This window comes from Pezoporus wallicus, unplaced genomic scaffold (genome assembly GCF_028554395.1).
Source record: "Pezoporus wallicus isolate ANWC-B61680 ecotype Strahan unplaced genomic scaffold, APGP_CSIRO_Pwel_v1 contig_2908, whole genome shotgun sequence".
Taxonomy (NCBI): Eukaryota; Metazoa; Chordata; class Aves; order Psittaciformes; family Psittacidae; genus Pezoporus; species Pezoporus wallicus.
Genome location: NW_026642179.1, coordinates 8,006,547 through 8,033,331, shown reverse-complemented (window position 1 = coordinate 8,033,331; position 26,785 = coordinate 8,006,547). Strand labels below are relative to the sequence as shown.

Sequence of the window (26,785 nt, the reverse complement as noted above, 5' to 3'; positions counted from 1 at the left end):
TTCTGCTTTTAGAGATCCAAATGCCAAACAGAATCAACTGAATCTGGGTATTGTCTAGAGGTGGAGAGTCTAATACAAAATGTAGGAGGCAAGGCATAAGGGGGAAAGTGTTAGAGAGTGAGCTATTCTTCAAATATGTAGTTAAGGATGAAAATGTTTATGTATATCTTCTTCCTTTTCACCACTGCATGAATTACAGGGAACTGAGTCGCATCTTTTTTGTCAGTTTTTCTGGTTTAACATGTGGGCTTCTGTTTAAGTGGGATCATTATTATTGGAGAATCCACTGTGTGAAAGAACTACAGCTAGCATGGAGAAGGAGAAAGATAGCAAAGACCAGGATTCTACCTGGCACTTCAGCACATTTTATGTTTATGTGTGCGTCTAGCTTTTAGACAGCAAAACGCTCAAACACTTGCGGTGGGAAAGTACAAAAAGGTTCATTACAGTTGGGTTAGCCTGGTTTATCTAGGATAACAGTTATCAAATGGAAGAAAAAAGAATATGTGGTTGAGCTTTTATTTTTAGGGGTAATTTGTAAGTAAAATGCTTACCAAGAGCTTTGCCTTAAAACAGCAGTGGACTTTTATGGAGCACTGAAATTTGTCCATGAAGTGGCTGGATGATTCTGCTTTGTTGTGGCAGTTCTTATGTTTTAAGTGGGTATATGTTGTCAAAGCCATACTAATTTTTAATGTATCATTTCCAAGCTCTGCCAATGCAATCTCAAAAGTGAGGTAAATTTCTTTTGTCCTCTGGCTGCTGCTTTCCATTTTACAATTGTTCTAAACACTGGTACATTTAATTAACTTTGGATGTTTTCTTCTTCTGTAGGAGATAGGTGATTCATTATCTGTCATTTCAAGTGTGCCTCAGAGGAATGTGATTTTTTTCTAAAGTTTATCTTTTGCGAGGGAGGGGAAATAGAAGATTTCCTTTTCCTTTTCTGCTTACTGAATCATATTAAAATCTATATGCCTGAAAGTTGGCGCAGGCTGTATGCTAGAAGATCCATCAGAAATTTGTTGCTGGATTCTGTAGAGTTGTTGGACTGTTTATTACTATTCTTTTCTTTCTCTACGCAAACACAAAGCATAAGAAATGGTTTCATAAATTATTCATATAGGGATTAGGGCTTGTATAATTTAAAAGTCTATCTTCCCAGTTGAATCAATGAATCAATCTGGTGGCAGGGCAGAAATGTTATCAGGTTGCTGTGCAGAAGTGTCAAGCCTTAGGCAGGACTCAGGCTTGCTCTGCCTGCTTTTTTTTTCCTGGGTGACTGGAGGCAGGAGCATGTTTCCTAGGAAAACGAGCTTTACTCCAAATGAGTAGGCTGGATTCTAGATTGCTTGTTCCTGCATGATTAATAGGGGTGAGAGGAGGAAGTCACAGCTTCATCAAAAGCTGAGTATGTTTTCTTAGTGAGTGAAGGCAGATCATCATCTGCTGGGGGTTTCAGAATAGGTAAGTGTAGCTTTGCTTCTAGGGGTTTGAACCACAAGTGGTAGAATGAAAGTGATTTTTAAAAAAAGAAAGCAAGCCCTCCTCATTTTTTCCTGTCAAAGCTCTGTGTTTTTAGGTTTGGATGTTTTGGTTGTTTGTGTTTTTTTTTGGGGGTGGTGGTGGTGATAGTAACATTTCTAGAATCCCTAAAATGCTATAGTTCAGGCATAGGAGGGAAACAAACTCATATCTCTTCTTTGGTAAGCACTTTCCAGCAGGGTGGTGGGTGTTGTTAAAAGGTCTTCACCTTCTAAGACCTACTTTCACTTTCTAAGACCTATCCCAGTAAAAAGTGTGGCTCTGATTCTGATGTGTAATCTGGTGTACCATGGAATGGATATCTTGTCACAGGAAAACCCATCAAAATTAAGTTATGATTTATGTTAATGAATGCCTGCAAGTTTTAAGAATTTCCAGAAAGCATGCATTTTACTTTACAATAGGAATAATTCAGTATCTAGGTGGTAATATGTATTCTCGTGGAAAAGTCAAATGTTGTTTTACTGATAGGAAATAGTGCAATTTCTTTGTGCTGTTCAGCCATTTTGCAACTGAAAAGGGCAAGAAAATAATTCTCTATTACTGAAATAATTTTTTTTTAATGTGTGGAATAATTTGGAGGGGACCTCATGACATCTCTGTAAAATCTTTCATAGTTTATTCCAACTAAATAATGTGCATAGCTTCTTTACAAGGCTCATTTGGGTTCTTATTTCATAATGCCTTGAATGTGCACTGCTGGTCCATGCCAATCAAAAGTTCATCAGATAAAATTCAGTGTGGTAAACTACCCTGTCTGTGCTGCTGATTTGAGAAGATTGATATTTAGGTTTGTGTTTAAATGAAACCATTATACCTAATCAACATGAATGAACAGAACATTTCAACTGACCCCAATCTGTATTTATGGTCCCATGGGGTATATGACCTTTAGGATGTAATTCTGTGGATTGGTGAGTTTGAGGAATGAGGTTCTTAATTAGATTCTTTAGGAGGTAATGGAATTAATTCACTTATACTTTAAATGACTTTTCATTGACTATGTAATACACTGTTTTGAAGAATAATAGGTGTAAAAAAAGTTAAATATTTTAGATTGAATTGCAGTTCAGCAATCTCCCCAGATTTATAAATAAATTATCTGCTGCTGTATCTGGAAAGCTTTTCTTCCTCTCACTGTAATTGAGCAAGTTGTTTTATACACTGTTTAAAAATATGCATTTCTATTAATGCGGTACTAATATTTGCTTTCAGTGACATTCATCTCACTATTATTAGCTTTTACATGGACACGCTTATGCACTTAATCTTTGTGGTTTCTAAATATGCTGAGTTTGAACAAGATAAATTTTGTGATTTGTATAATAATATGGATTATTATACAGTATCTGTGAAAACTACAGAAGTATTGATAGTGGAAGCATTTTGCTCAGCTGCACTGGATAGATCTCTGTATGGTACTCACAAATTCTGTGAGTGAACAAGTTCATTAGCTGGATGGTGAGGACAACATCCCTTGGTGTTAATTGCCAGTCTGATATCACAAGGAATCAATACTCATACAGTGAATTGTAGAGCCAAAGCTGTATTGAATAAGTAATAGAATTTAGTGAGACATAACATAATGTCAACCAACAACTGTATTCTGACAAAGAGTATTTGCAAATAAATAAAAAAAGTAGTTTACAAGCAGTCCCTTCCTGACACCTACCAAGGATCCCCAGGTTGTGAACTGGAAGCTACCAACAATGCCGAGGTTGTGAACTAGAAGCTAACAACAATCTGGAATCTGTGAACTGTTAACAATCTGTGAACAGGAAGCTATGAACAATCTCCAGGTTGTGTAGCTGGAAGACTGAGCTACCTTCATCTAATGTGCAGTGGCAGAACATTATGGGAAAAGCAACATAGCTTCTTCCTGTCTTGTACCGGTGCATAAAAGACTCCACTTTTCAGGACTGTCGGTCTGTTTTCAGGAGCCGTACTACATGCAGTGAATTTCTTTTCTCCCTTCAGACAAAGACTACATAGTTAAATTCCTGGGTTTTCTGACTTAAACATTTTCTTGTTATTTCTTGGCTAAAAATAAAATCTCTTGTGATTTTCATTTTTGAAACTTGCATTTTATAGAATTTGGAAGGGAACATAGTTCCCCAGACTATGTTCATTTCTTCAGCCAGTGATGTGACATTCAATCTTGTTTTAAAAAGAAGAGAAATAAAGTGTCAGACTCGGTGCAATTATGTTCTTGTTCTATCTATCCACCTTTCCCCTCCATTTGCAGGCACTTACCTTCTCCGAGTTGCTGAGCCAGCAATAGAGCCTGCAGATGGGGAGTGCCTTTTCATAGGATGACATCATGGCACCTGGGTTAAAACTGCCTCCTGAAGCTGTTCTGGAAGCTACCACCCCAGGTGTCTGTCATCAGACTGTAAAAGCTTGTCTTAAATATGGACAGTTTTCTGATACCTTGGGGCATTTGAACACAATAGTCCCTGGCAGGATAGGGAAAACATTTGGTAGCCTATACGGTTCATATGGTTCTGAGTGTGTCAATCTTGCCCTCACTGTTAAGTATTCATTTTTCATTATTTATGATTTCTTCTAGGCTATTCTTTGTATATCTTAGGTTCCTTTTCATCACTAATATAAAAACTCCCGTTCAGAATGGGAATTTCTTCAGTGTAGTTCCTTCCAGTGGGCTGTCTTGCACTCCAGGTTTGGAGGCACCCTCAATTCCTTATCCTTATCACTTTTTTTGGCAAAGACCACTTGTGCCAATAAAGCTTTTTCTAACTGGGACTTGATTTTCAATCTTTATTTTCATCTGTTCAGATGAGACAGAGCTGTTTATACCAACAGAGAGAAAGCATGCAATAAGGTAACACTGAAATAATTGCTAATTGCAGTCCCAGAGGCTCTACCAAGAGATGGCCGCAAACCATGTGTTTTGTCAGGTCTGCAGTATTTTCTAGCAAAAAAAAAAAATTGCTCACTTGTCTAAAAAGAAAAAAAAAGTTTTCATTTGTGAGATGTGGCCTGTCCTGCATTAACAGTGCAAGTGCTGTAGGTCAAATATTTTAAAATTGAGACAAAGAAGTGAATATGCATATTTATGACAGTGCACATTTTAACTTTTAAAGGCAGTGTGTGTATTAGGCAGTAATACCACTGGCAGAATTCTGTTACCAACTAGATTAAAACAGAGAAAATGGACAACCTTTTCTGGAAGCATAGAATTTTAACTGACCCAGGGGCCAGTTCTTATGGGACAGACATTTATCATGTGCATTATAATACACAGGTTATCCGTCTTTCTTTAAAAGTCAAACATTCAAATGTGGCTAAGTTAATTTACATAGTATTCAACTAAACTTAAGAAATGAAATAATAAGTTAGTTACAAGGTGGAAGCCATAATGAAATCAAAACAAAGCTTTTCAGGGCAATTTTCTATCAATATATTGATGCTTAAATTTATACATAGGGACCTATTGAGTGCTTCAAAATTATATAGACAGTTGAGGTATCTAGATCTGGCTGAATTATGTAGAAATGAGGTTCCTGTACTGTTACTTGCTTTTGAAAGTCCTGCTGGGTTCTACGTGTTGGACTCACTACTCTGGAATTCCAGTTCTTTGCCACATTTCTGTTGCCTGTTTCCCAGAACAGAGATGCTGAATAACGATCCTCCAGGAATGAGGGTGGATGTTCTCATGGGCAGAAGAATGGTTGTCCTGAGAGAGTTCCCAAGAAAGCATCTGTGTCTTGAACCACAGCTTGGCACATCTACTGGCTGTGGTAGGGGCCAAGGGATGCACAAAAAGGCAAACTGCAGAGGGGAGGGGTAGGTATATGGAGATTAGAGAAATCAGGAAAAACCTTTGCGATTCCAGACCACACATACAGCAAATGCTATCTTATCACTTAAGGTGTAATGTCTGTGTTGTTGTACAGTGGGCAGTCATAATCTCAAATGCAGCGATGGGCGTGATGAGGACTTGGCCCAACCTTGAAGAGGCTTGCTTTTTTCCTCTCTCATTATAATGTTCATAAAACGTTAAAATCACTTCATAACCTGTTTTTGTTTTGCTCTTCAATGGAACACTTTGTTTAAGAAGCTTTCTTCTTCTCTTGCAGTCCTCATTCCATCCCAGATCGCCTGCGGATCAGAGTGAACAGGATCAATTTACAAGAATATGAGGGGCTACATTATGACAAGGAGAAACTCCGAGAAGCTTGTAAGTTTGAAGAAGCTAGGTTGTAGCTGCTTTTGGTAGAACATTCTGTATAAATCTTGCATTAACCAAAACCCCACCAAAACAAAATAAGTAACAAGAAAAAAAAAAACAAGCACAGGGTCAAGCATACATTTTGGAATGTTTGTTCATCTATTTGTGCGTATGTACATATGTATTCTCTCTTTATAAATAGTCTCTGTATAAAGAGCATATATAGACAGTTCAACTGTTTTCTTAACTATGTGTTCTATAAATTGGTTTTATTCACTGTAAAATAAGTGGGTTTAACACCTGTGGATATTTGTTCATTCACGTCTTTCTGTTGGTTCTTCTGCAAGTGTATAAAACTGTTCCAGATTGTTATGATTAGCATCAAATTTGAACCAATGTGTGGGACCATGATAAATTTCATATTAAGCCTGTGCTCTGACCTTGAATGTGATTCTTGCTCAGGTGCGTTTATCTTGGGAAACAAATCTGGTTTCCTCAGTCTTTTATTCTTTAACAGCTTTCTGTTAAAGAGAATAATCGCTGTTTGTTTCCTCATGTAATGGTTTAATTGCCACGTACAGGGGTAAGTCAAAAGCAGACAGTGGTTGCTCTGGCAACACTGATGATGACAATCCACACTTAAAAATGGAGTTCCTTTCCTTGGTGACACACAGAGTCATTAATCAATGAGGGACACGGCTGCCAGTGATAACAATTTAATAGTCTTGTTCATGCATCTGGCTCATTATTCATATAAAATTACAAGCATAACAGTTTGTTGTGCAACAAAGCTTCAGCTCCCTCTGTAATACAGAGCACTCTGGTAATTACAGGATGACAATCCTTTTAACTGGTTTGCTTATCTTACTATTGAAAGGCAGTTAAACTGTTTCAGTTTCACTCCTTTAGTCCCACCCCTGCTTATTCTCCCAGCTCACCTTCCGACAAAAGAACTGAAATGGCTTAGATTTTAGTGTAGGTTCTAACAGCCTTTAATGAAGCTTCTGTTAGTGATTTTTGCTCATAGTTAAAACAATTAAAACCTTCATCACTGGACTGAGAAGAATGAGATTTATGGCTCACTGGAGAAGAATCTTCAAGTTTAAATTGAGAGCTTGACCTTGAGTAGATTTCAGGCTACATTGAACCCACATCTACCCAACTCTATCAAAAACAACCTTGTTTATTTTATGGTTCTTCCTATGGTTTCCCATCTGAAGAGAACTATTCTCATCTATCCTCACTATGGATGTAAAATTGGTGTATGTTTTTTTTTTGTATTTCAAAGCCATTTACATAGTCTGACACAAAATATACACCTTTTTACAACTGTTTTCACTGCAGTTGTAAATGTGTATTTGTTGTCAGCTGCAAAAAAGCATAACAATGATGAGATAAAAACAAATGCCAGAGAATGACCTAGTGCATCTGAGATTTGGCTTTAGGTTTCTCAGACATTTTTTCATGTGCTGGGTGTGTGCTGAAGAAGTTTTCATTGAAAAAGTAGATGTTTGTCCACCAAGAGTTAAAATGATTGCCTTTGGGCATTGGCAGGTCATTTGCAGTAAGTCTCTGACACAGCTAATTGGGTACATTTTAAACGACCTTCTGGTGGTAGGCCTATGGATTAGTACCTGGCTGGGTCTATCATATGCTTAATACTTATATGAAATAAATGTTCTATGTCCTAATCAGCAAATCATTCCATGGAGCATTGTCACTGAAAGTTACTTGATAAAGAGAGAAGGAGGGATGTGCTGAGGGAGGAGAAGCAACTCTCTTTTCTTTGTCAAAGAAAGATATTTTGGGGGGAGTGAAAATGAATAAATTTGCATGTCAGGTGAACAACTGAAGTTTTGTCAGTCTGAATTGAAAGTTTAAATGCAGATAATACTGGTGCACTAGCAAAATACAAGAGCACTTCTGCTGGCCTGTTCCTGTAAGTGTGGTTAACTTATTTCATCATGACTGTAGCTCTCAGGTCCATGTATGTCTCACTAGATGCTTGTTTACAGAGACTCAGTTTACATATTTGTACAGCCTTTGGCAGATTATGTACAACTGAATTCTCGAATACTATATTTACTATTCATTCCCTGTCCACAGGATTAAAACCACTTCTATCTTCCTAAATAATGTGAAAACTAAACCAGAATCTCACAGCAATCCGAGCAGGAAAAATAAGCCAGTTAGCAATGAGTTGTCCCTGACAGAAAAATTACAAAGGCGCTATTATCGTTTTTACATGTTTCATGTCTCCATAACAGAGTTTGGAAAGCTCTGACATCAGTGTAATAATCTGTATAATTTTAACCATCAGTAAATACATTTCACTCCCCTTGTTTCTTTGAAATACTGATTTGATTCTATCAACCACTTCACCTAAAATTGCACTTACTGACATATTACAACTCGTCATACAAACTGTTCCATCAAGATTAATCTTTGCTCTGCTGGAGGTAGACACCTCATTTTGAAAGCCTCCTGAGCTATTAAAGAATGTCATTTTGTCCCCTGAAGGGCACAACTATTCTAACCCATTCTCCTTCTGTTGCTTTCTACTTTCCTTGTCACTGCAGCTGGCACTTAACCAAGATGCCATTTCTGAATTGACCCTTTCTTCCCTCCCCCATGCTTCTTCTTTCGCCTTCATTCTTTCTTCTGTCAACATCTCAGTATTGGCTGTGGGATGACTGATGATGGTACAGTGGATGCTTATTGATCCTTTGGCAAGGAGGGGTGAATGCTTTCATGCACCCTTTTGAGAAAGAGATATATGTTAGCATTTTAGTTATGTTGTGATGTTCTTTGCAAATGCAGTTGTCTTCTCTAACACCTTCCTATACATGCCTCAGGCACTTGTACCTGCTTCACCACTTCTACCCAGTATGATAGTTGTACATTACATTACATAACCATAACCAAGACTATCATATTCAAAAAGTGAGTTGGACTTCTCTTTCTAGATGGACAGCATGTAATTTCATCTCTCTTGCCTGCATATGTTCTGTGCACTCTCTCTGATTCCCTCTTATTTCATGAAAGTGTGATCCAAAGCAGCACCGTGGGGAAGCAATTGAGTTATTTTTAAAATAGCAAAATCTTTCTGTTTGACACTCTATTATCCCCTTTCAAAAGTTACTTAGAAATTCCTGACAATGGAAGCATGTGCAGAAACTAATCAAACTAAAAAACCCCAAAACAATTGAACCAGCAAACCAACAACCATAAACAAGTTAGTGACCATGTAGCCTTCAACCCTTTGCAGTCCTTCTTGCCAACACTATTGTACATTTGCACCATGAAGATGGAGTGGTGAAATAGCTCACCATCAGCACTAACAGCACAGATGTTTTACTTAAAATAGATTATGTCATTTTTCACTGCTTTTAATTTCTTGTTTTATATGCCCTTGCTTGCAGAACAATCTTAGTTTGCTCAATATTACTAAGGTTAAGGACAAATCATACCCAACTGCAGTGGGTATGACATACCCAACTGAGAAATAGCTCTCAGCTCTAACAGCTGCAGGTTTCCCACACTTTCTTTTACACAGATGCAGCTGTCCATTATCTCCTCTTGAATAAAATTGTACACTAGATTAAAATGCAATTTTTGAAGAAAACATTGTTTCACGTGTATAACAATTGAACTATCTGTAATCTAAAAATCCTTTTATCTGCAACCTCCTTGTTTTGTGGGTGGGTGAGTGGTGTAGGACGACATGATGTTAACCTTGAATTCTTGTCTCTCCCTGTGATTGTATCTAGTCAGATATCTATAATGCATGTGTGTCTACCTTTGAATTTCAGTGGGTTATCTGAGGGGTTTAGAGTCATCCTAGGAGTTCTTATCAAGTACATGGAGTGTCTAGCTTGTAATTTGGGATGTGTACAGGTGCAGAGATACTGTAGCTTCCTCATACCAGTGATGCCCTTACCACAGTCTGGGAACCATAGAATCATAGAATTGGTTTGTGTTAGAAGGGACCTGAAAGATCACGTGGTTCCAAACCTCCTGCCACAGGCAAGGACAACTTCAACTAGACCAGGTTGCTTAAAGCCCCATCCAACCTGGCCTTGAATGCTGCTACAGCTTCTCTGGGCAACCTGTTCCAGTGCCTCGCCACCCTCACTGTGCAGAATTTCTTCCTAATATCCAGTATAAATCTACTCTCTGTCATCTTGAAGCCATTTCACTTTGTGCTATCACTACATGTCCTTGGAAAAAGTCCCTCTCCAGATTTTTTGCAGGCTCCTTTTAGGTACTGGAAGGCTGCACAACCCCAAGTCCCTCAGACTGTCCTCACAGCAGAGCTGCTGTAGCCCTCTGATCATCTTCATGATGCTCCTCTAGACTTGCTCCAGGTCCATGTCCCTCTTATGTTGGAGACCCCAGAGCTGAACACAGGACTGCAGATGCAGTCTGCAAGAGCAGAGTAGAGGGGGAGAATCACCTCCTGCAACATGGCCACTCTGCTTTCCATGCAGCCCAGCATATGGTTGGCTTTCTAGGCTGCAAGCATGACATTGCTGGATCATTTTGAGCTTATGAAACCTTTGACCTACAGAATGTGCTCTGTTTCTTTAAAGCTCAGGGATCTGATAGGAGAAGTTAATTTGGAGAATACACCATATGATTTCTTTATATCACTAGATAAATAAAGAAAGGCTAGCACTGAGGACTTGGTATTTACATCCTGAATACCCATAATGTAAAGGGCAGACCAAATCATAAGACCTTCTGCTAGGTGGTATGATGAAGGAAACCTGAATTAGCAGATGGAGTCAGGACACCGAAGATTAGCCACCTAAGTTCATGTGCTTATTTCAGGAAGCAACTTTGATCCGGATGGATTTAGATGAGATAGGTTGTGTAGCTGCAAACCTTCTCTTCCATCTTGTAAAGGAAGCACCAGTTCATGCATTTCTCTGTCACAATGATTCTGTCACAATGATTTAATAAGTTCTGAAATTGAGAGGGTTAGATGGGTTGCTTAAAGCCACCCAGCAAAACGAAACCAAGAGGGTTAGAAGTCAGGAGTGACTTAAATACTGGAAACTGTTGCCACTGAGCTCCCAGGTTCTCATGCTGGTGTATGTAGATGCAAACCACTGATAAATATTTGTAACTGAAACAGAAACGACGATACCAAAGAAGAAGGTGCCAAAGGCATTGCTTGTGTCGAAGGACATATATCTTTTTGCCTTTTTATGGATGAGACCTTGTGGGCTTTGTCCAGAGAGCACAGTCGATCACATTTCTCACTTTGACACACACACAAAATCTCTCTCTTTCTCTTAAAGATTAGAAAGACACAGAAGTCCAACAGAAGAAAAAACAGGATGTGGTTGGATAATTAAAGGTAGTAGCCTTTAATTGAATGAATATACACATAGGTGCTAAAATAGGCAACTTTAATCTTGGCTTTTTCTAACTTTGAGGTCTTGATTTCGTAGTCATAGTAACATCTGTTTAACAGGGTATGCCTTTGCCTAGGTTTGGTGGAAAGAGTAAATCTGGACCCTTTAAATGTCATCTCATATCTTTGAGTTATAGTAGAATTGTAGAATGGTTTGTGTTGAAAGGGACCTTAAGGATCACCCAGTTCCAACCCCCTGCCATGGGCAGGGACTCTTACCACTAGACCAGGTTGCTCCAAGCCCCATCCAACCTGTCGTTGAATGCTGTCAGGGATGGAACAGCTGCAGCTTCTCTGTGCAACCTGGGCCAGTGTCTCACCATCCTCAGCAGGAAGAACTTTTCTCCTGATACCTAATCTAAATTTGCTCTCTCTTGACACCACATAGTGCATATCTACATTCAACACAATCAGTCCTCTGTCTTTTGAGCTAGTAGGGAAACTGTCGTCTCTAAATTTGTGGTCTCCTTTAAGCTAGAAGAGATGGACACTATTCTAAAAAAATTTAAATACATATTTACCTTAGAGAAGTTTGAAGACACAAGAACATTAGGTTCCATTTCAGACTTTCCAGGAAATCATGCTATACTTTGTGTTTTCTGTGAGATTTTCTGTGCATATTGGACTTCTCCCATTTCCTTTTCTTATCACTTTTCTGATTTGTTTTCCTCTTACCTTTTCAGTCCCGGTTGTCCCCTTTGGCTGTCTCATCCCACACACGATCTTCCTGCCTGTCTTAGTCTGTTTCTATAGATCTCACAGCTCTGCTTCCTATTCTTTTTCTTAATCCTAAATCCTTGTTAATTGTTCAGACAGACCTCTTCTTTCAGGTCTTAGCCCCAATATCCATTCCCTGCCAGTTTCAATTCTCAGCTCTTTATAGTTTTCTTTTTATAACCTGTTCTTTTTGGTGTGGTGTTTTTGATCAGTTCTCTCTTCATCTGAATTAGAGAGCTTCTTCCTTTTTGTGGCAGGGCATTGGAGAAGTAACTGAGAGCCTGAAGGGGATGACTATCTTCTAAAAGGTGGTCTGGTTTAGTCTGATAACCTCCACTGTGTTTTACCTTCTGACATAAGGATTTTAAAAGTGGATCACTAGTGCTAAAAAAATCTAGTAACCAACAAACCTAAGAAGGGTTAGTTTTGTTGGTGCAGTGAATAAAAGGGATCTGAAGAGACACATGGCTTAGATTTGTGTAGTAAGAAAATCCTTTTGTACAAACTCGGTTGTATTAAAACCATACTATGAAAGCCAAACATCTTTAATATAAATGTCTGAATATTTTAGAATTCTGTCCCAAGAATTTATTTGGTCCTTCAGGTTTCTAATACCAGTGGAACCCCTCAGGACAATGACATTCTTATAACATCTTCAGTAGTGAGGATCCTTTATTAGCTACATTAAACATTTACAGCCCAGTGTCTAATCTCCCCAGTCCCCTGAGGTATGCCAGACTTGGAATGAGTTTTTGTGGCATTTACATTTACCTTAATGATCTGTCTTGAGGCTGTTTTGTTTGGGATTTGAGTGGGTTAATCAGTGTGTTTAGATCACAAATTGAATCCTTTCATAACAATAAATGGGGAAGTTAATTGAATTTTATTTTTTCTCCATGGTGCCATATGCAGCATATTCAGGCTTCTTCCATTTCTGTCCTCAATAGTATTAAAGAGTTCTAGGTTTAGGTATTCAGCATAATGGGCAGTTAATAGGTGGAAGATTTGTTTGTTTATAAATTCCATAGCTAATTTCATGAGGACTTAAGAAATCACTACTAATCTTGTAGTTAATTAGAGAATCGTGCTAGCAATACCACTGCATCTATGAACCCTTCTCCTGCTCATATGTGATTTTGGTTGGTGTTGCTAAGAACAAAAATCTTTCCACAGTACTGGTTCAGAATATGAAGCAACTGTCTACATGTCTGATTTCCTGGGGTTATTGCACTGCTGCTCATCACTGCAGCATTAGAGTCTGTATCCACAGATCCTGGACAAAGTTCTTTTCATTGTTCAGAGGGGCACAAAAAGAACTGGAAGCTGGATGCAAGTGGCCAGGAAAACAGGCGCCTCAGGAGAAAAATGCCTGGCACTTGAATGTTGTGGCTTGGCTCATGATCTGAGACTATCCCTTATTTTTGGCATGCTCCCATGTGTGGCTGTATCCATATATTCACAGGAGCTGACTGTGTGTGGGTGTATGGGAAAGTTGCTCTGCAATGCCTGTGCTCTTAATGTAAGACTTTGTCTTCTCATCTCTCACCTGACATATTTAGTAATCACTGTGTCTCACAGCACTGTTCTCTACTGTGCACATCCTTACCGACACACAGTTAGGTAGAAACCTCTTTGCTCCCGTATGAAAGCATCCACAACGATATCGAATGCCTTGTGAATTAATTTTGTGCCTTTAACTGATTTGTTATAAATTAACTCTTTTTGCCTGTATTGCACAGCACCACCCTATATTTAGAATGAGCAACAATCCCATAGTTTCAGTCCTATTATCAATCATTAAGGATTTGCTTTTGTTTTCAAATAGCAGCAATGAAGCACATTGAAAATCTTGGCTGTGTGGTGCATTGTGCATATTTGCTGTGTTTTATGATAAAAATGAGGGCTGGGAATGTTTCTTTGGAAGGACAAAGTCACCCAGCCCAGAATTGTTCTATAACCACCAAGAATAGATGGGACATAATTAAATTTGTGAATCACGACTTTATTCTTCAATTGTTAAATGAAACCCATAAATGTCACCACTAAGCTATCTATTGTATATTACTGTTTTCTTTTCAAGCATTTTGGTGAATGTCTTTAAAATTCCAAGTGTTCATAAGGTCCTTTTCCTTTGGGCTATCAAAAATGATGGTAGCTAAAGATTTCAGTTCTGTGTTAGCTGCGTTGTTTTGACATGTCAAAGCTGTAGTCCCTGTTAAATGTATGTATTCCTCTACGAAGGAAGGAATTCAACAGAAGAAAGACTTCATCTGTGGGGACAGTTTATGAGCCAGTGGTGTAGCTCCCTAGTACTCTTTGGAGGTGTAGTTGTGTCTGCTGCAATTCACTTTTTTAGTTCTATATATGAATTTAACAAATGCTTCTTTCAGTAAGGGCTGCAGAGGAATCTGCTGAATTGAAATGAGATAGCCATTCAATAGTATCTACAAAGACCATAAGGGTTTCCTGTCAGAGCAGGTTAAGCAATAATAAATAAGCAAATTGAATCAGTCTATAAACCAGAGCATCAGAGCACATAAAGCAAATTTCGTAATTGGCCCTCCTTCCATTCACTGGTCTCTCAGTCCCTATTCTGTAAGGAAACATTCTGGGAGGTCACAATGAGCACTGTTCCCATCTGGCATTTCTGAATATGTGGAGGACTGACATCACTCTTGGATATCTGTGTTGCTTCAGGAGAATCATGAGCTCTTCCCTTCTTTCCATCTTCTTGCCTATCTCTGCTTTATATTCTTGCATCTCATTAAAAGTTGTTTCCCCTGCTTCTAGTTTTCCTGGGTTCATAGCTCTTCTGGTGTTCAAATTGATTTTCAAACATGATGCTGGCAGCATTGTTGATGTGTCCCCAGTGTCCTGCACTGGCCTCTGAGGACTGTGAGGACTTTGACTGCCATAGGTGCTCCCCTACTTTCCTCCCTGAAACCACTGAGCTTCTCTTTGTGCTTCTAGTCTCAATGGACCACAAAAATAAGAGCCATAATCCTCATTAATTGTTAGTGCTGTCTTGTTCTCTTATCAGAATGAAGAGCTTCTCAGTAGATGAATCTCTCATCCTCTTAATCAGTTTCTTTCGAATGGCAGGAAGGGCTGCAGCACAGTTGTTCTTTCTATTTATCCCAGAACTGTTGGTGACTTTATGTTGTTTCTTGTTATCCAGTTACCAAAATGGTTTATGAGTTGATATTCTCTTCTCCTTCTGGGATACTTCATATGAGGATTTAAATCTCTTTCCTGCTACTCCCCTACTTTTTTGTGCCATTGTTTGTTTAAAGACCTCCAAGGAGAAAAAAGAACTTCATTCAGTGATTCAGTTATAGATAATCAAGTACTCAAGAGATTTCATATGTTTTCTTTTTATTTAATGAGATCTTAGTAGGCAGCTCTCTTGGTACTTTCCTTGTGGACTCACATACACGTTTTTGTCTTTTGTTCTTTTTGTGGGTTTGTTTGGGATTTTTTTTGGCTGCAAGAATGGAATGGCTGTGGAAACCTAAATCTCCTGTTATAAAAAATGCTGTCTGAGAGGAATTATTCACTGTATTTTTACAAGTTCTCTTCTTCTCTCTGAGAAAATATGGAGATGCATCAATTTTGAGTGTAGATGGAATAATGTCTGTTTTGATTTAAAAGAAGCCTTATATCAAAATAACATGGTGCTGGACAGCATTCTCTGAAAGCAGGCTGTAACTTTCACTACTTTAAATCATTTTTGTAGATCTTTAAGAGTTCTGAAAAAGAAATCTCTCTTATTTCAGTGTGTAAGAGCAAACCTTAAACTCTTGTTCTAGGGATGTTCCTTTCTTTGCAGTTAATAATTGATGTTGACATCAGAAAATGAAGTAAGCAATTTAACTGAATCTTTGTTTTGGTATGAAAGAGTTGGTATGAAAGAGTTGAAAATTGAAATCTTTGATAACTAAAATGGGTGAAGCTAATGATGAATAATATGTTCCTGCTTTTAAATAGCTGTTAAGATTTAGATAGTAGAAAGCTTTTCTAAAACATTAAAAAAAAACCCACAAAACCCACAACAAAACCTAGAAGCATACTGTAAATCTTATGAAGTTCTAGAGGCTTTGGTTAAAGAGGTTTTTATTTGCTTTTGATTTTTCAGCCATTCCTCTTGGAATTATAGTCGTACGAGGAGACTGTGACTTGGAGACCTGTCGTATGTACATTGACCGTCTACAAGAGGTGAGATTTTGGAGAATTCAGGTATCATTTGTTAACCTATATTCTGCTTCTTCCCGTTCTGAGTGTAGAGATATTTAATAGTTGCTACAACCATATATTGAGAGTATTTCAATTTACCTACCACTGAAAGTAAAGCTTTAGAGTCATTGTATAAAATAATATCATACAGTATATGATGATAACATAAAATGTATGATAATAAAAGCAGGAGTAGCATGGAAACATATTTTCTAAACAGGAAATGAAAAATCATACTGAATCCTTTCAAATTATAACAGAATTGACATTGATGGGCATGTTTATTTCTCCTTGAACTGAAATGGAATACCAGGACTTTCCACGTACCTTGCTGAAACTATATAAATTATTGATTAGAAAGTGTATTATGTAAGGATAAACAACATGGTATTCAAGTGGGTCTAATTATGTAAATTTCATTCTCTGAGACTGGCATGGAGTAATTTGAGACACCAATAAACACTATAGATAACAACTAGATTTTTCCAAGTATACAGAAAAGTATACTGATGCAGCTAATAATAATGTTGCCCTTATTGTCTTGAGAGATCATTCTAAAATACAGCCTGGGAATAGGAGACTCCAAATTGTGGTGTGTATACGTTTAGCAATATAACTAAAGGATTTTCATTAACATACTGTCTCTGGTTTTAATCTTTTACTGATCTTTCTCAACAACATTTACATATGTGAGGTCATTATGTAGTAGTTTTCTAAATAGGTTGTCCAGTTTATACAGGAGCTATGAACCTCATCTCTCTCATTGGACTCTTTAGGAGCCACTGGCTTCCCTGTGGTTTTGAAACTCTGCACTGGCAACCTGAATATGGGTCTTAGTATTTCACTCCAGGCTTTTGCTTTTTTGCATGTCAGCCAGGATTCCCTTCATCAATTGCAGTTCTGAATATTCAGACCTCAGTTGTGCTATTACTATCAGTCATAAAACAGCATTGTAAGGTGATACCTATTTGAAGTATTCTGTGCTGGGAACTTACAATGAAATAATTGTGATGATATTCTCAGCAGGTTACAAATGTGATCTCATACTAAGCTCAGGCAACTTAATGGCAAGTATCAGGTGGTGAGTAGTACAGCCCTTGAGTAAGCACAGGTAGAAGTTCTGGTTGAATTACTCATAGTAGTTGTGGAGAAACTGTGTTTCTCCAATTTTCTGCAGGGTTTGTGCTACTATTTTTTTTTTTTGTGTCCTTAATTTGGCTCAGACCCATTTGCTGGGAATGGAGATGCCAAGGTTTTCTACACTCTGCCAACTTGCATACCAACTGGGGAGCTATGGTCTGTAGGTCAGGCTTCTTGGTAGGCTATGTCATGAGCTAAAACTGTTTGTCAAAATCTTCATTAAAATAAGTTAGATTCCTAACCGTGCTAAATATCAGGGCCATTCTGATATGACTTCCCTGACATGAAGGGAACTGCCCGTAGCTTTCTTCAGTGCATTAATTACTCATTTGAAAAAAAAAAAAAATTACAATAGAAATTTATAGATTTTAGCATGTTTTGTTGCTGGTACTCTAAATTTTGATAGTTTCCATGGAATAAATACCTCTGTGATATGGTAAAGTGCCATTAACATAACCTCAATATTTTAAAACCTGTTTTTTTTTACCAAATGCATGCAAATCTAAACTTCAGGTGAGCTTTCCATGACTATTTAGTGGTGTTTGTTTCATATGTTTAAAACCTGTGAGAAATACTTTCAAAATTATTTGTGTTTCCCAACTACTTCAGATAATAAAACTACAAGCAGTTCTTGTTGTTTTAATCTTTTTCATCATTGCTGTGTCTTTCATCCTCCTGCTAGGACCTGCAGTCAGTAACTTCTACTACACAGAGAGTTCATTACCAGGTAAGATAAACTTTCCTTGTAGTATCAGAACAAAAAAAGGGTTAGCAATTTGGGCTGCACTCTTTGTATTTGAAGCCAGGTTTCCTTTTTTTGTTAGATAGGTGTATGTTAGATGAATTTCTGATTATCGTTTACCCCCAAATGGAGGAGTTTCCTTCTGCCTTTCCTCGGACAATCCTTTTCCTTGCAAACCTTATGGAATTGTATTTAAAATTTGCACAGCATGATAATGTGAGTAGTATTGCAATAGCAGTGCCTTGCATACTGAAATGAATGAGAGAATGTGACCTGTGAGACAAAGGACAAAAGTGTTTCTCTGAGAAACTGAACAATAACATGTTATATTGCATAGCTGAAGTAATAAAAGAAAAAAGGTGTGCTTGCAAGCCTAACCCCTTAATAACTGTGTGCACCGCAGTCATCTACCTTTAGTTTAGCATAATCTTCAGAGTAGTTTTTTGCTCCATCCTGGGCACAAATGTGTCTTTTGCATGTGACAAACGGGTTCTAGTTTTAGGTGGCTAGTTTCTAAAATTGCTCTCTTTGTACATTTTACAACATTATTCTACAATTTATGCAATACAGAACTTGCCTTTACAGTTGGAAGCACTGTTCTGGAATGTATATTTCTCTCAGTAAAATATTGCACTGCACAGTGCTTAAATTTGGAGTAAACTAACTCAGACTAACTCTACTGACTCCCGAGCTGATCTGACATTAGCACTGAGAATTGACACAAACCATGGTCAGTTGCCACAGCACCTAAGATCACAAGGCAAGTTTGCATAGTCTCAGTAGCCATTTCCTAGATTTAACAATGCAAGTCTTGTTTAGGAGCAGCAGGAATGAGTTCACTGGGAAAGCATACAGACATCCAGCTGAGAGGAACCCATTGCAATGAAATTGCAGATAATTTCTTGGGTCTTAATGATTACCTAGGTGGTACAGAATTTCAGTTTAGCAAAAATGCCTGTAAATGCGCTGAAGGCAGAAAAGACACTATGAGAAAATGCAATTTGGCATGTTTTCCTGGAGCTGTGTTCCTCATTCCAGCTCATGGTTTGTTTCTGCATTTCCCTGCCCAATTTTAACCTCATATTTTTTACATTTGTATCAATCATTGCCCAGGAACTGAGTTTCAGAGCAGTGTTAGTGTCTAGTGAATTGGCTAATAAACCAGCATGTATTACTCTGTTCCACTCATTATAAATTAACCTAAGTGGTTGCTGACTGCTCCATGTGTAGGAAACTGCCTGAGGTAAAATGAAGAGCTCAATCTGTGTGTATGGAGAGGGCCAAAAGAGAGTATAAAATGTCAGAAATCAGCTCCATACTTGGCTCTAACCTCTGCAGTCATAGCAGTATAGAAATTAATTGTCTAGGCATCTTCTCTAGTGCACATCAGTGTGAAATCCCTAATATACTATCATTTTTTAATGATACTTCCATTTGAATGCACCACCCTCTGTGTCTTTTCTTCAGTACTTGTTTATCCTGATTCTTTGAACATTGGTTTATTCTCAGTGGGTCATTCCTAAAAACTATCTTGTAAAGTTAATTTGAGGATTGTTCCATGTTTGTTGGTTCCCCTCTACATAATGCAAAAGTGGGGAAAAACAAGGGGAAAACCAGGAAAAAAAGAGCGTGAATATCTGAGTTGATGGCACCATCTTCTTACCTCACTAATAAGGTGTCACGGGTACTTTTAAGACTCTTAAATGCAGTTCTCTTGTGTCATTCCTTTGCAGCTCAAAACATTGAGAGTCAGCAGAATCATCAACAAGCTCAGATAAATTATGCTAGAGTTAGTTTTCATTCTGTTTTGTTTCTCTAATAAGTTTACTGCTCAAAAAATATCATTCTCATGGACCTGAGACTTCCCAAGCTAGTTCTGCAGTTGAACTGTAATAAGTCTTGGAAGGAACATATCACAATATATAATTTGTGACTTGAATTTGCATTTACTAGCATTATCTCTATCTTCATTTTCCAGCGTTATGTACTTTGCTAGGTCTATGAATTTTCACTCATTTCTCCTCTTTGTATAGTCTACCCTTTGAGTAGGCACCTTTGTTTTTCGATGTTTTCTTCCTTTTGCCTTTGCTCCCCTTTCTGCAAACAGTGGGATAAATATTAAGCTCTATTAAGCTTTGTGCATGTAGATATATAGACATTAGCAAACCTAGTGGATTTCAGAAAACTCTTGGCTCTCCCACATACACCTCAGTTGCCATACACGTAAATCCATAACTCCATCCCACAGCTCCGTAAGCCCATACTAGAGAAAGACAGATGTATTTTAATTTTGATGCTTAAACCGCTGAGATATGTAATTTCACTTTATGGACTGCTATGTTATCACTGTCTTCATCTCTCCTGTAATGCAAAGAAGTTGGGAGACCAAAAACTGCACAAAAACCTGAGCAAGTTTTATGGGATCAAGTAAAATCCATGAGTCTAAATATGGGAAAAAAATGAGGCTGTTTTATTTTTGCCAGGGTAGCTACAAACACAGATATCGTGCATCAGAAGGTAATATGCATATGTATTTTTTTTAGTAGAGCAAAGTCGGTAGGTTTCTGCAATAACATTTCAAACAAGATCTGCTGCCAGGACTATTAGCCAAACTCTAGGGCACTGAAGAAACAACAAATGAGTCTGGAGTTATCTTTGCCTTTCTGTCCTGGATAACCAGAAAGGAAAGGCAGTAAAGAAAGTTCCAGTCAATCTCCAAGACAGAAGCTAATAAGATGAGTCTTGCAAAAGCTGTCATGATACCAAATGAAATTAATAACATTTTGTAGCAGTATCATGCCAAGCACTGATATGCATTCATCTAGCTGAGAAATGAGTGTCCATCAAAATGCTAATTATTATCAGAGTTACTTGAAAAACAACACATAGTGCACGCAGGCACCTTGGTGACCAAGCAACTGGGGAAGGTAAGAACTGGTACATATCTGAACAACATCAGCCTGAGCTCATTTTTAATCAGGTAGCTGAAAAAGTGTCAGATGCTTTTAAGTAAATCAAAGAGCAATGTCTGCCTCTTAACATATAAGGGCATCATTTGCTCTGTATTCACTTTGGAAATTGTTTTACCAAGTCTGACTGAAATGACAACGTCCTTCAGCATTCTCTGAGATTTTCTTCAGTTTAAAAAAGCAAATTACTTCTTCCCCATAGTCTTCCCACCAGCCTGGGAATTGAATTGATTAAATTTGCATTTTTCTGTTGACACATTCTTTATTTTTTTCATAACTTTTTCTCACACATGGCTACTCAGCTAAGAAGTATTTTAGAAATAAGCCAGTTCTGCAAAAAAGTAAGATTAATTTCTGAGAAATATCTATTACTTCTAGATTTTCTTAATGATATAAACACAAGGCAGTGTAAACAGGAAAATATATCGGAAACTGAACCTTTGAGAATCTATATAAATGTTCCAGATGTGTTGGTTTGAAGCACTGTAAACTTTAATTTTGTGTTGCTGTTTCTGCACTTTTATATACAAAGAAGCCTGCTTTCTCCTTGAAACCACATACATGATGCCAGCTGCCTGAGGGAATGGTAGAGTTTGTTACTTGGAGTCTCTCACTTAGGCTTCTAAAGGGTGCCTTTCTAAAGGTCTGCTGCAGCTCAGGCTGGACTAGTGGATTTCTGTGTTATGCCAGGGACTTAAGCATTCATAGCCCCATTGTCCCTTCTCTCTGAAACCCCATTATTCCTTGAAATCGCGTTCTAGAACTCACTCTTTCAGCCAGCTTTAATTTCTGGTGCTGGACCTTCAAACAACTACTGACCTGATATAGCTGTGCAATCCCAATGCAACAGTTGTTTGTCCTGCATAGTGCTGTCAGGAAAGGTGGTGGGCTCCTCTGTGGTATTCTGAGAAGCCCCAGTGAGATATCATTGTATTCTGGTCTGTTTTCACCTATCTATGCCCATGGGCTTTCTGTACTCAGCAATATTTTTTTCAAAGGTACCTTTCCTCCCCATTGCTTTTTTTTCTTTTCTTGCCTTGTGGTTTGGTGTATCACTCTGTGATCTGCTGTCTGAAGGAGGAGTAAAGTTTAAACTTGAGCTAATTTGTGCCTGAATTTACATCATTAGCAGATGTGCTGATTTTACTGCCTAAGATGCAAGTAAGGATAGAATCTGGCTCTACAGAGATTTTGGATGTGTGCCTGAGATCCATGCCATTGTGCTTAGCCCTGTGCAGATCTATTTGTGTTTAAAAGTAATGTTGTCCCAGTGGCTTTCGGAAGTCGGCTGACCGTTCACTGGAAGCATGGAGCAGAGCCATGACCACGCTCTGCTTTTTGAGATCCCTTTTACCATTCCAGCTCAGTGAGAGCTGAAAAGCAAGGGGCAGCTGTTTGACTCCTTGGTGAGTACAGGTCAGGAAGAAGGTCTTTGTTCCTCCCCACTCATTTGATTTGGCTCCTCAAGTAATATCTGTTGGTTCTCAAGGAACAGGTGTTCTTAGCCAGAATGGGAACACATTGATGCAGGATGTCTGTCTGTTTGGCTGGTGGTGGTCCCCAGGTCTGCACTCTTTATATTCTGAGTGTAGAACATAATGTGTTTTCTTTTTTACTTTTATGTGAATTTGGAACACACCAGAGGCAGGCAGAGTGGATAACTGCTTTAAGTGGCAGATCAGTGGAGGAGGGAAAGAGTGTAAAAAAAATGGAGCTGGAATAAAGGAAGGTGACAGACACAGAAGAAGGAAATATAATTGAAGTTCACGGCTGTGTAATAGTGATGTGTGTCTTTGACTTCTTTCACCTCTCTCTGTTTCTGTGTCCCCACAAATAAGTGGGGCTGTAGTTAGCTGAGAAAGCTGGTTTTGATGCAGAGCTTTTCGGTATTTTGAGCTGAAGGGAAGGGGATAGCTGAGGATGTGGATGAAACTAACCATATCAGTTTACTCTTTTCTATATTACAGCCAAACCCTGATGTCGGTGAGAAGCAAATCCAGTTTGAGTTATCTAGGTTTTGCACATTGTCCAATATCAGTACAGCAAAATGAAAAGAAAAGCAGAGACTATAAAATAGTCCTTTTTAGAGGAAAAAAAAAAGTTTATTTTTTTTTAACGTAATTTCTCTGCCCTATCCAGGACCAGGAAAGCTCTTTCCCCAGAGTACTTTCTGTTCAGAGGCTCTCTCCTAGATGGTGCTTCCTAGATGGTAAGTACATCTCCCCTTTCTTGTGCCTAGCATACTGCTTGCTTCCGGTGTGCACGTGAAGGATAGTGCACCTAAGAGTATTGCTATGGCAGAGTAACTGTTTCTGCTTGTTACACTAAGTAGGTGAAAAAGGAGCTAAGAACCCCTTTTTCCCCCCTGAAAAATAAAACAGGCCCTTCATCTAACAAACAAAATGCTGTAGCTTTGTCACCCCAAGGAGACATGTTTTGCTAAGGCTGATTAGAGGTTTAAGGTTTAGCATCTCTGCTGTGATGAGCAGCACTTACTGCATGGCATTGTCTGGAGTCAGAGTGCAGCTGTTTGTGGCAATGTGCTGCAGCTGGTAAGGCTGCGTTCTTATTTCTCTTTAAAATACTATAGTGTTTAGGTGATAGAAATGTACCTCCCTTTTCCTGTAAGGTTGCGCTTGATGTAACTCCCTGGAGAGCTGCACTTGTATTTCACCCAGACTTTGACAAAGCAGACAGCTTATCTGGGCTTTACATCAGGCTCCAGAGCACTGAAATTAGCAGCTAAAAGCATCTGCTTTTGCAAAAGCTTCAGTGTGGGAAAACTGAATTTGTTATTGTTTTAAACAAAACCAATTTCTCCTTGGCAATTTCTAATCACTCTTGTTTGTGTCTCATAAGGGAAATCGATAAAAATCATACTGAGAATCTGTTTGGGTTTTAGAGAAACTGGGTGGATAGATACATTCAGGTTTTGTCTTTAGGGATTTGATATTCCCTTGCAGTGCCAAAACCTACAATGCTACATCACTGTGCTCTTGTGTCAAAACTCCAGAGTGAATGAATCTGATTTTACTGGCCAAACTAAATGCAAAGCAGAAACAAAAAACAAAAAAATCACATCTGATGAAGAACACTGTAGGTGAAAAAATGCTTTTAGTTTAGTAATGTAAATTATGTGGCAGTGATAAGGTTCATATTAGGTTATTATTTAGCGAATCTACCTTCATGTGAGTTTTTGTGAGCAGCATGCATTTTCCTTGAGTGCATTGCTAATTCAGGATGAATATCTGTGGCCATGCATTTGATATACAAAGAACTTTCAAGCACATTATTGTTCTTTAGATGCAAAAATTGAATTAACCCTATTAGACCCATTGATTTTATTATATGCTTACTACATTCTCATCAAAACAATGCAACATTTTCTGTCACATATTTTAATGTAATCAATTCTTCTTATAAGCCTGAAATCCATTTTATATATTTTTAAAATATCAATTTCAAGTTAATAATTTCACTGAATAATGTTTTGTTAAGCCTAACCTTTAAATTCACCATTTAAAGGGATAAGAACATGGACTTAATGAATGAATCAGATTGTGTTCTTGTGAAACCACTGTGACTTCCTAACACAGAGGTTGTCTTAGTGGTAGTGATATTAGTTCAGCCCATCTTGTCCATGTAGTTCTGCTCAGGCCATTTTCTTCACTGCAGTTTTGTTGTTTCTCTGTCTTGCAGCAACTTCTGCTGATCGTTTTTACCGCATTGACAGATCTCAGGTAAATCTTTATTCAGTTACCATTTCTGTAGGGTTTTTTTAAAGCTATGTCAAATGCAGCTTAAAATGAATTATCTGCTATTCCTCTTGTGCATTATAAAATGCTACTGATGTCTGGGGAAAAGTAGAGAAAAAAATTCTGAGCCATTTTGCAGTTGATGTAATTCACATTGTTTCATTGAAGTTTTATATCTGCTGACAATCTGCCCTTCTATTACTACAAATCTGATGTACAGATCAGAATGTTCTACATTCATCATCCTTATCGAATTTTACCAGGGGCATCTATGTGGCACCAGGGTATTTGAGTTTATCTTTTCAATGATGCTTTTACTCACCAGATGTCTTGATCCTGTATGTGTAATGTGAAAATTAAGGTGATGTTGCAAGCTGAGAATTACAAGCACAGCTGTATCAAATATTCCCAAAGAACCCCAAAACAGAATGTAGCTCTGTTGGATTGAAATCTGTGGTATAGATCTGACAGTCTGAATATATTTTCTAAAAAACACTTTGAAAATTTTGCAGAGTTTTTGGTGTTCCTGATTTGTAGCCAGAGCAAGCCAATTAGTGGCTCAGTATTAAGTGCAGACTGTTGATTTAGCACAGTGGTCATTTGTATCTGGTTCCCCTGAGAACTGTGTAAGCCGTTTCTGAATCACATGAACATACGACTGTTTCCTAGCAAGAGCAGCTGGTGTTTTAGTTCAAGCAGAAGGAGCTATGGCTTTAGTTCAGAAGTCCCAGGTTCAGTGTCTGCATGTAGCCACCATGGGACTTGTTTGCGCAGTGATATAAATGCTTTGATAAAGTTGCACTTTAACATTTGGAAAACAAGAATGAAGAAGGTGCTGCTACAGGTTAAACTGGAGGATGTTACTCTGTTTGGCTTATTCTGCATTTCTTCAATACCTGGCTTTGTACAGATGGTCATCTTTCCCTCCCACTCATTTGCCCTGTGTTTTTGTGATGGAAAAGATCAATACTGTGTGATAGTCCCAGTGCACAAATGATGGGAAGTTTTGCCTACATAGACAAGCCTACTCACACTTGATGGTTTTTGAAGGACAATGAACCTTCAGTGTTAATCCCCCCAAAAAAAAGAGGAATTGAAAGAGAAATCTTTGGTAGCGGAGAGGTGAAACCAGAATATAAAAGCAGTGGAAGTCATAAATGCAGTGGAAGTCTGGGAGAATATCCCCAGACAATGAAAATATCTGTCAGCCATCATAGGAGAACAAAAATTAGGTGTTCATTTTCATTTTGCAATGCAGACTTTGACTTTATGGGTAGGCTTCCAGTTTCCAGCTGAATGACAAAGTGCCACCAAGTAGCAGCCTTTTAAGTGTTGCTGTGAGTGTGAAGTTTGCTGGTTGGGAATCTTGTTTGGCCTGAAATCACTGGAGTATTTATTGGTGACTGTGGTGGCATTGGTTTTAGGAAGAGTGCATGTGTGTGCACTTATATAAATACACAGAGTCCCATGAATGCTCTTCAGAGATCCTAAGGTGAACCCAACTTTCTTATAGCCAGCTGGGTGCTCTGAGAGACCAGGGATGATACAGGCTCATTACTTGTTCCTTCTATCACTTCAACAGGAACATTTGCACTTTGTGACGGAAATTTCACAGGACGAGATTTTTATTCTGGACCCAGAGATGGTAATGTCACAGCAGGTGGGGACACCACCAGGAATGCCTGATCTGGTAGTGGAGCAGGCCTCTGGGTGAGTGGTGCTGGGATCTAGCATTCCACAGGTATATTAGAGTTGGACATGCCTTTTCTAGTTCCCTCTTCTGAAGGACTGGGAGATGTGTGAGGGCAGATCTTAGGAGGAGAGCTGACAGGATCAGATACAGCCATGGCAATGACAGAAGGACGGTGGAATAACATCTATTTCATCCTGGAGCACACAGCAGGACTAACGCACTTCGGCACCTTTTGATCTTCTCACACTCCCTCACTGTGCTCCACCATAAATCTGTACCCATTGAGTTACAAACCCCTTCTCTGCATGGTCAGGGATCTGATACCACCGTATAAAGCCCTGAAGCCCTTTCTACCTAAGCATGATAGTAAAAGTGTC

The 26,785-nt window shown here is 38.4% G+C and overlaps 1 protein-coding gene across 5 annotated transcripts in view; it reads left to right on the top strand.

Moving 5' to 3' along the window:
* Positions 1–26,785, top strand: part of DGKI (diacylglycerol kinase iota) — a 206,020-nt gene that overhangs the window by 129,831 nt on the left and 49,404 nt on the right. For all 5 annotated transcript variants that reach the window (XM_057427931.1, XM_057427929.1, XM_057427930.1 and 2 more), the window contains 6 exons: positions 5,646–5,746; positions 16,012–16,091; positions 17,932–17,976; positions 23,100–23,169; positions 24,660–24,700; positions 26,298–26,425. In XM_057427931.1, the coding sequence (XP_057283914.1) occupies positions 5,646–5,746; positions 16,012–16,091; positions 17,932–17,976; positions 23,100–23,169; positions 24,660–24,700; positions 26,298–26,425 (465 nt within the window). The remainder of the gene's footprint in view (positions 1–5,645; positions 5,747–16,011; positions 16,092–17,931; positions 17,977–23,099; positions 23,170–24,659; positions 24,701–26,297; positions 26,426–26,785) is intronic.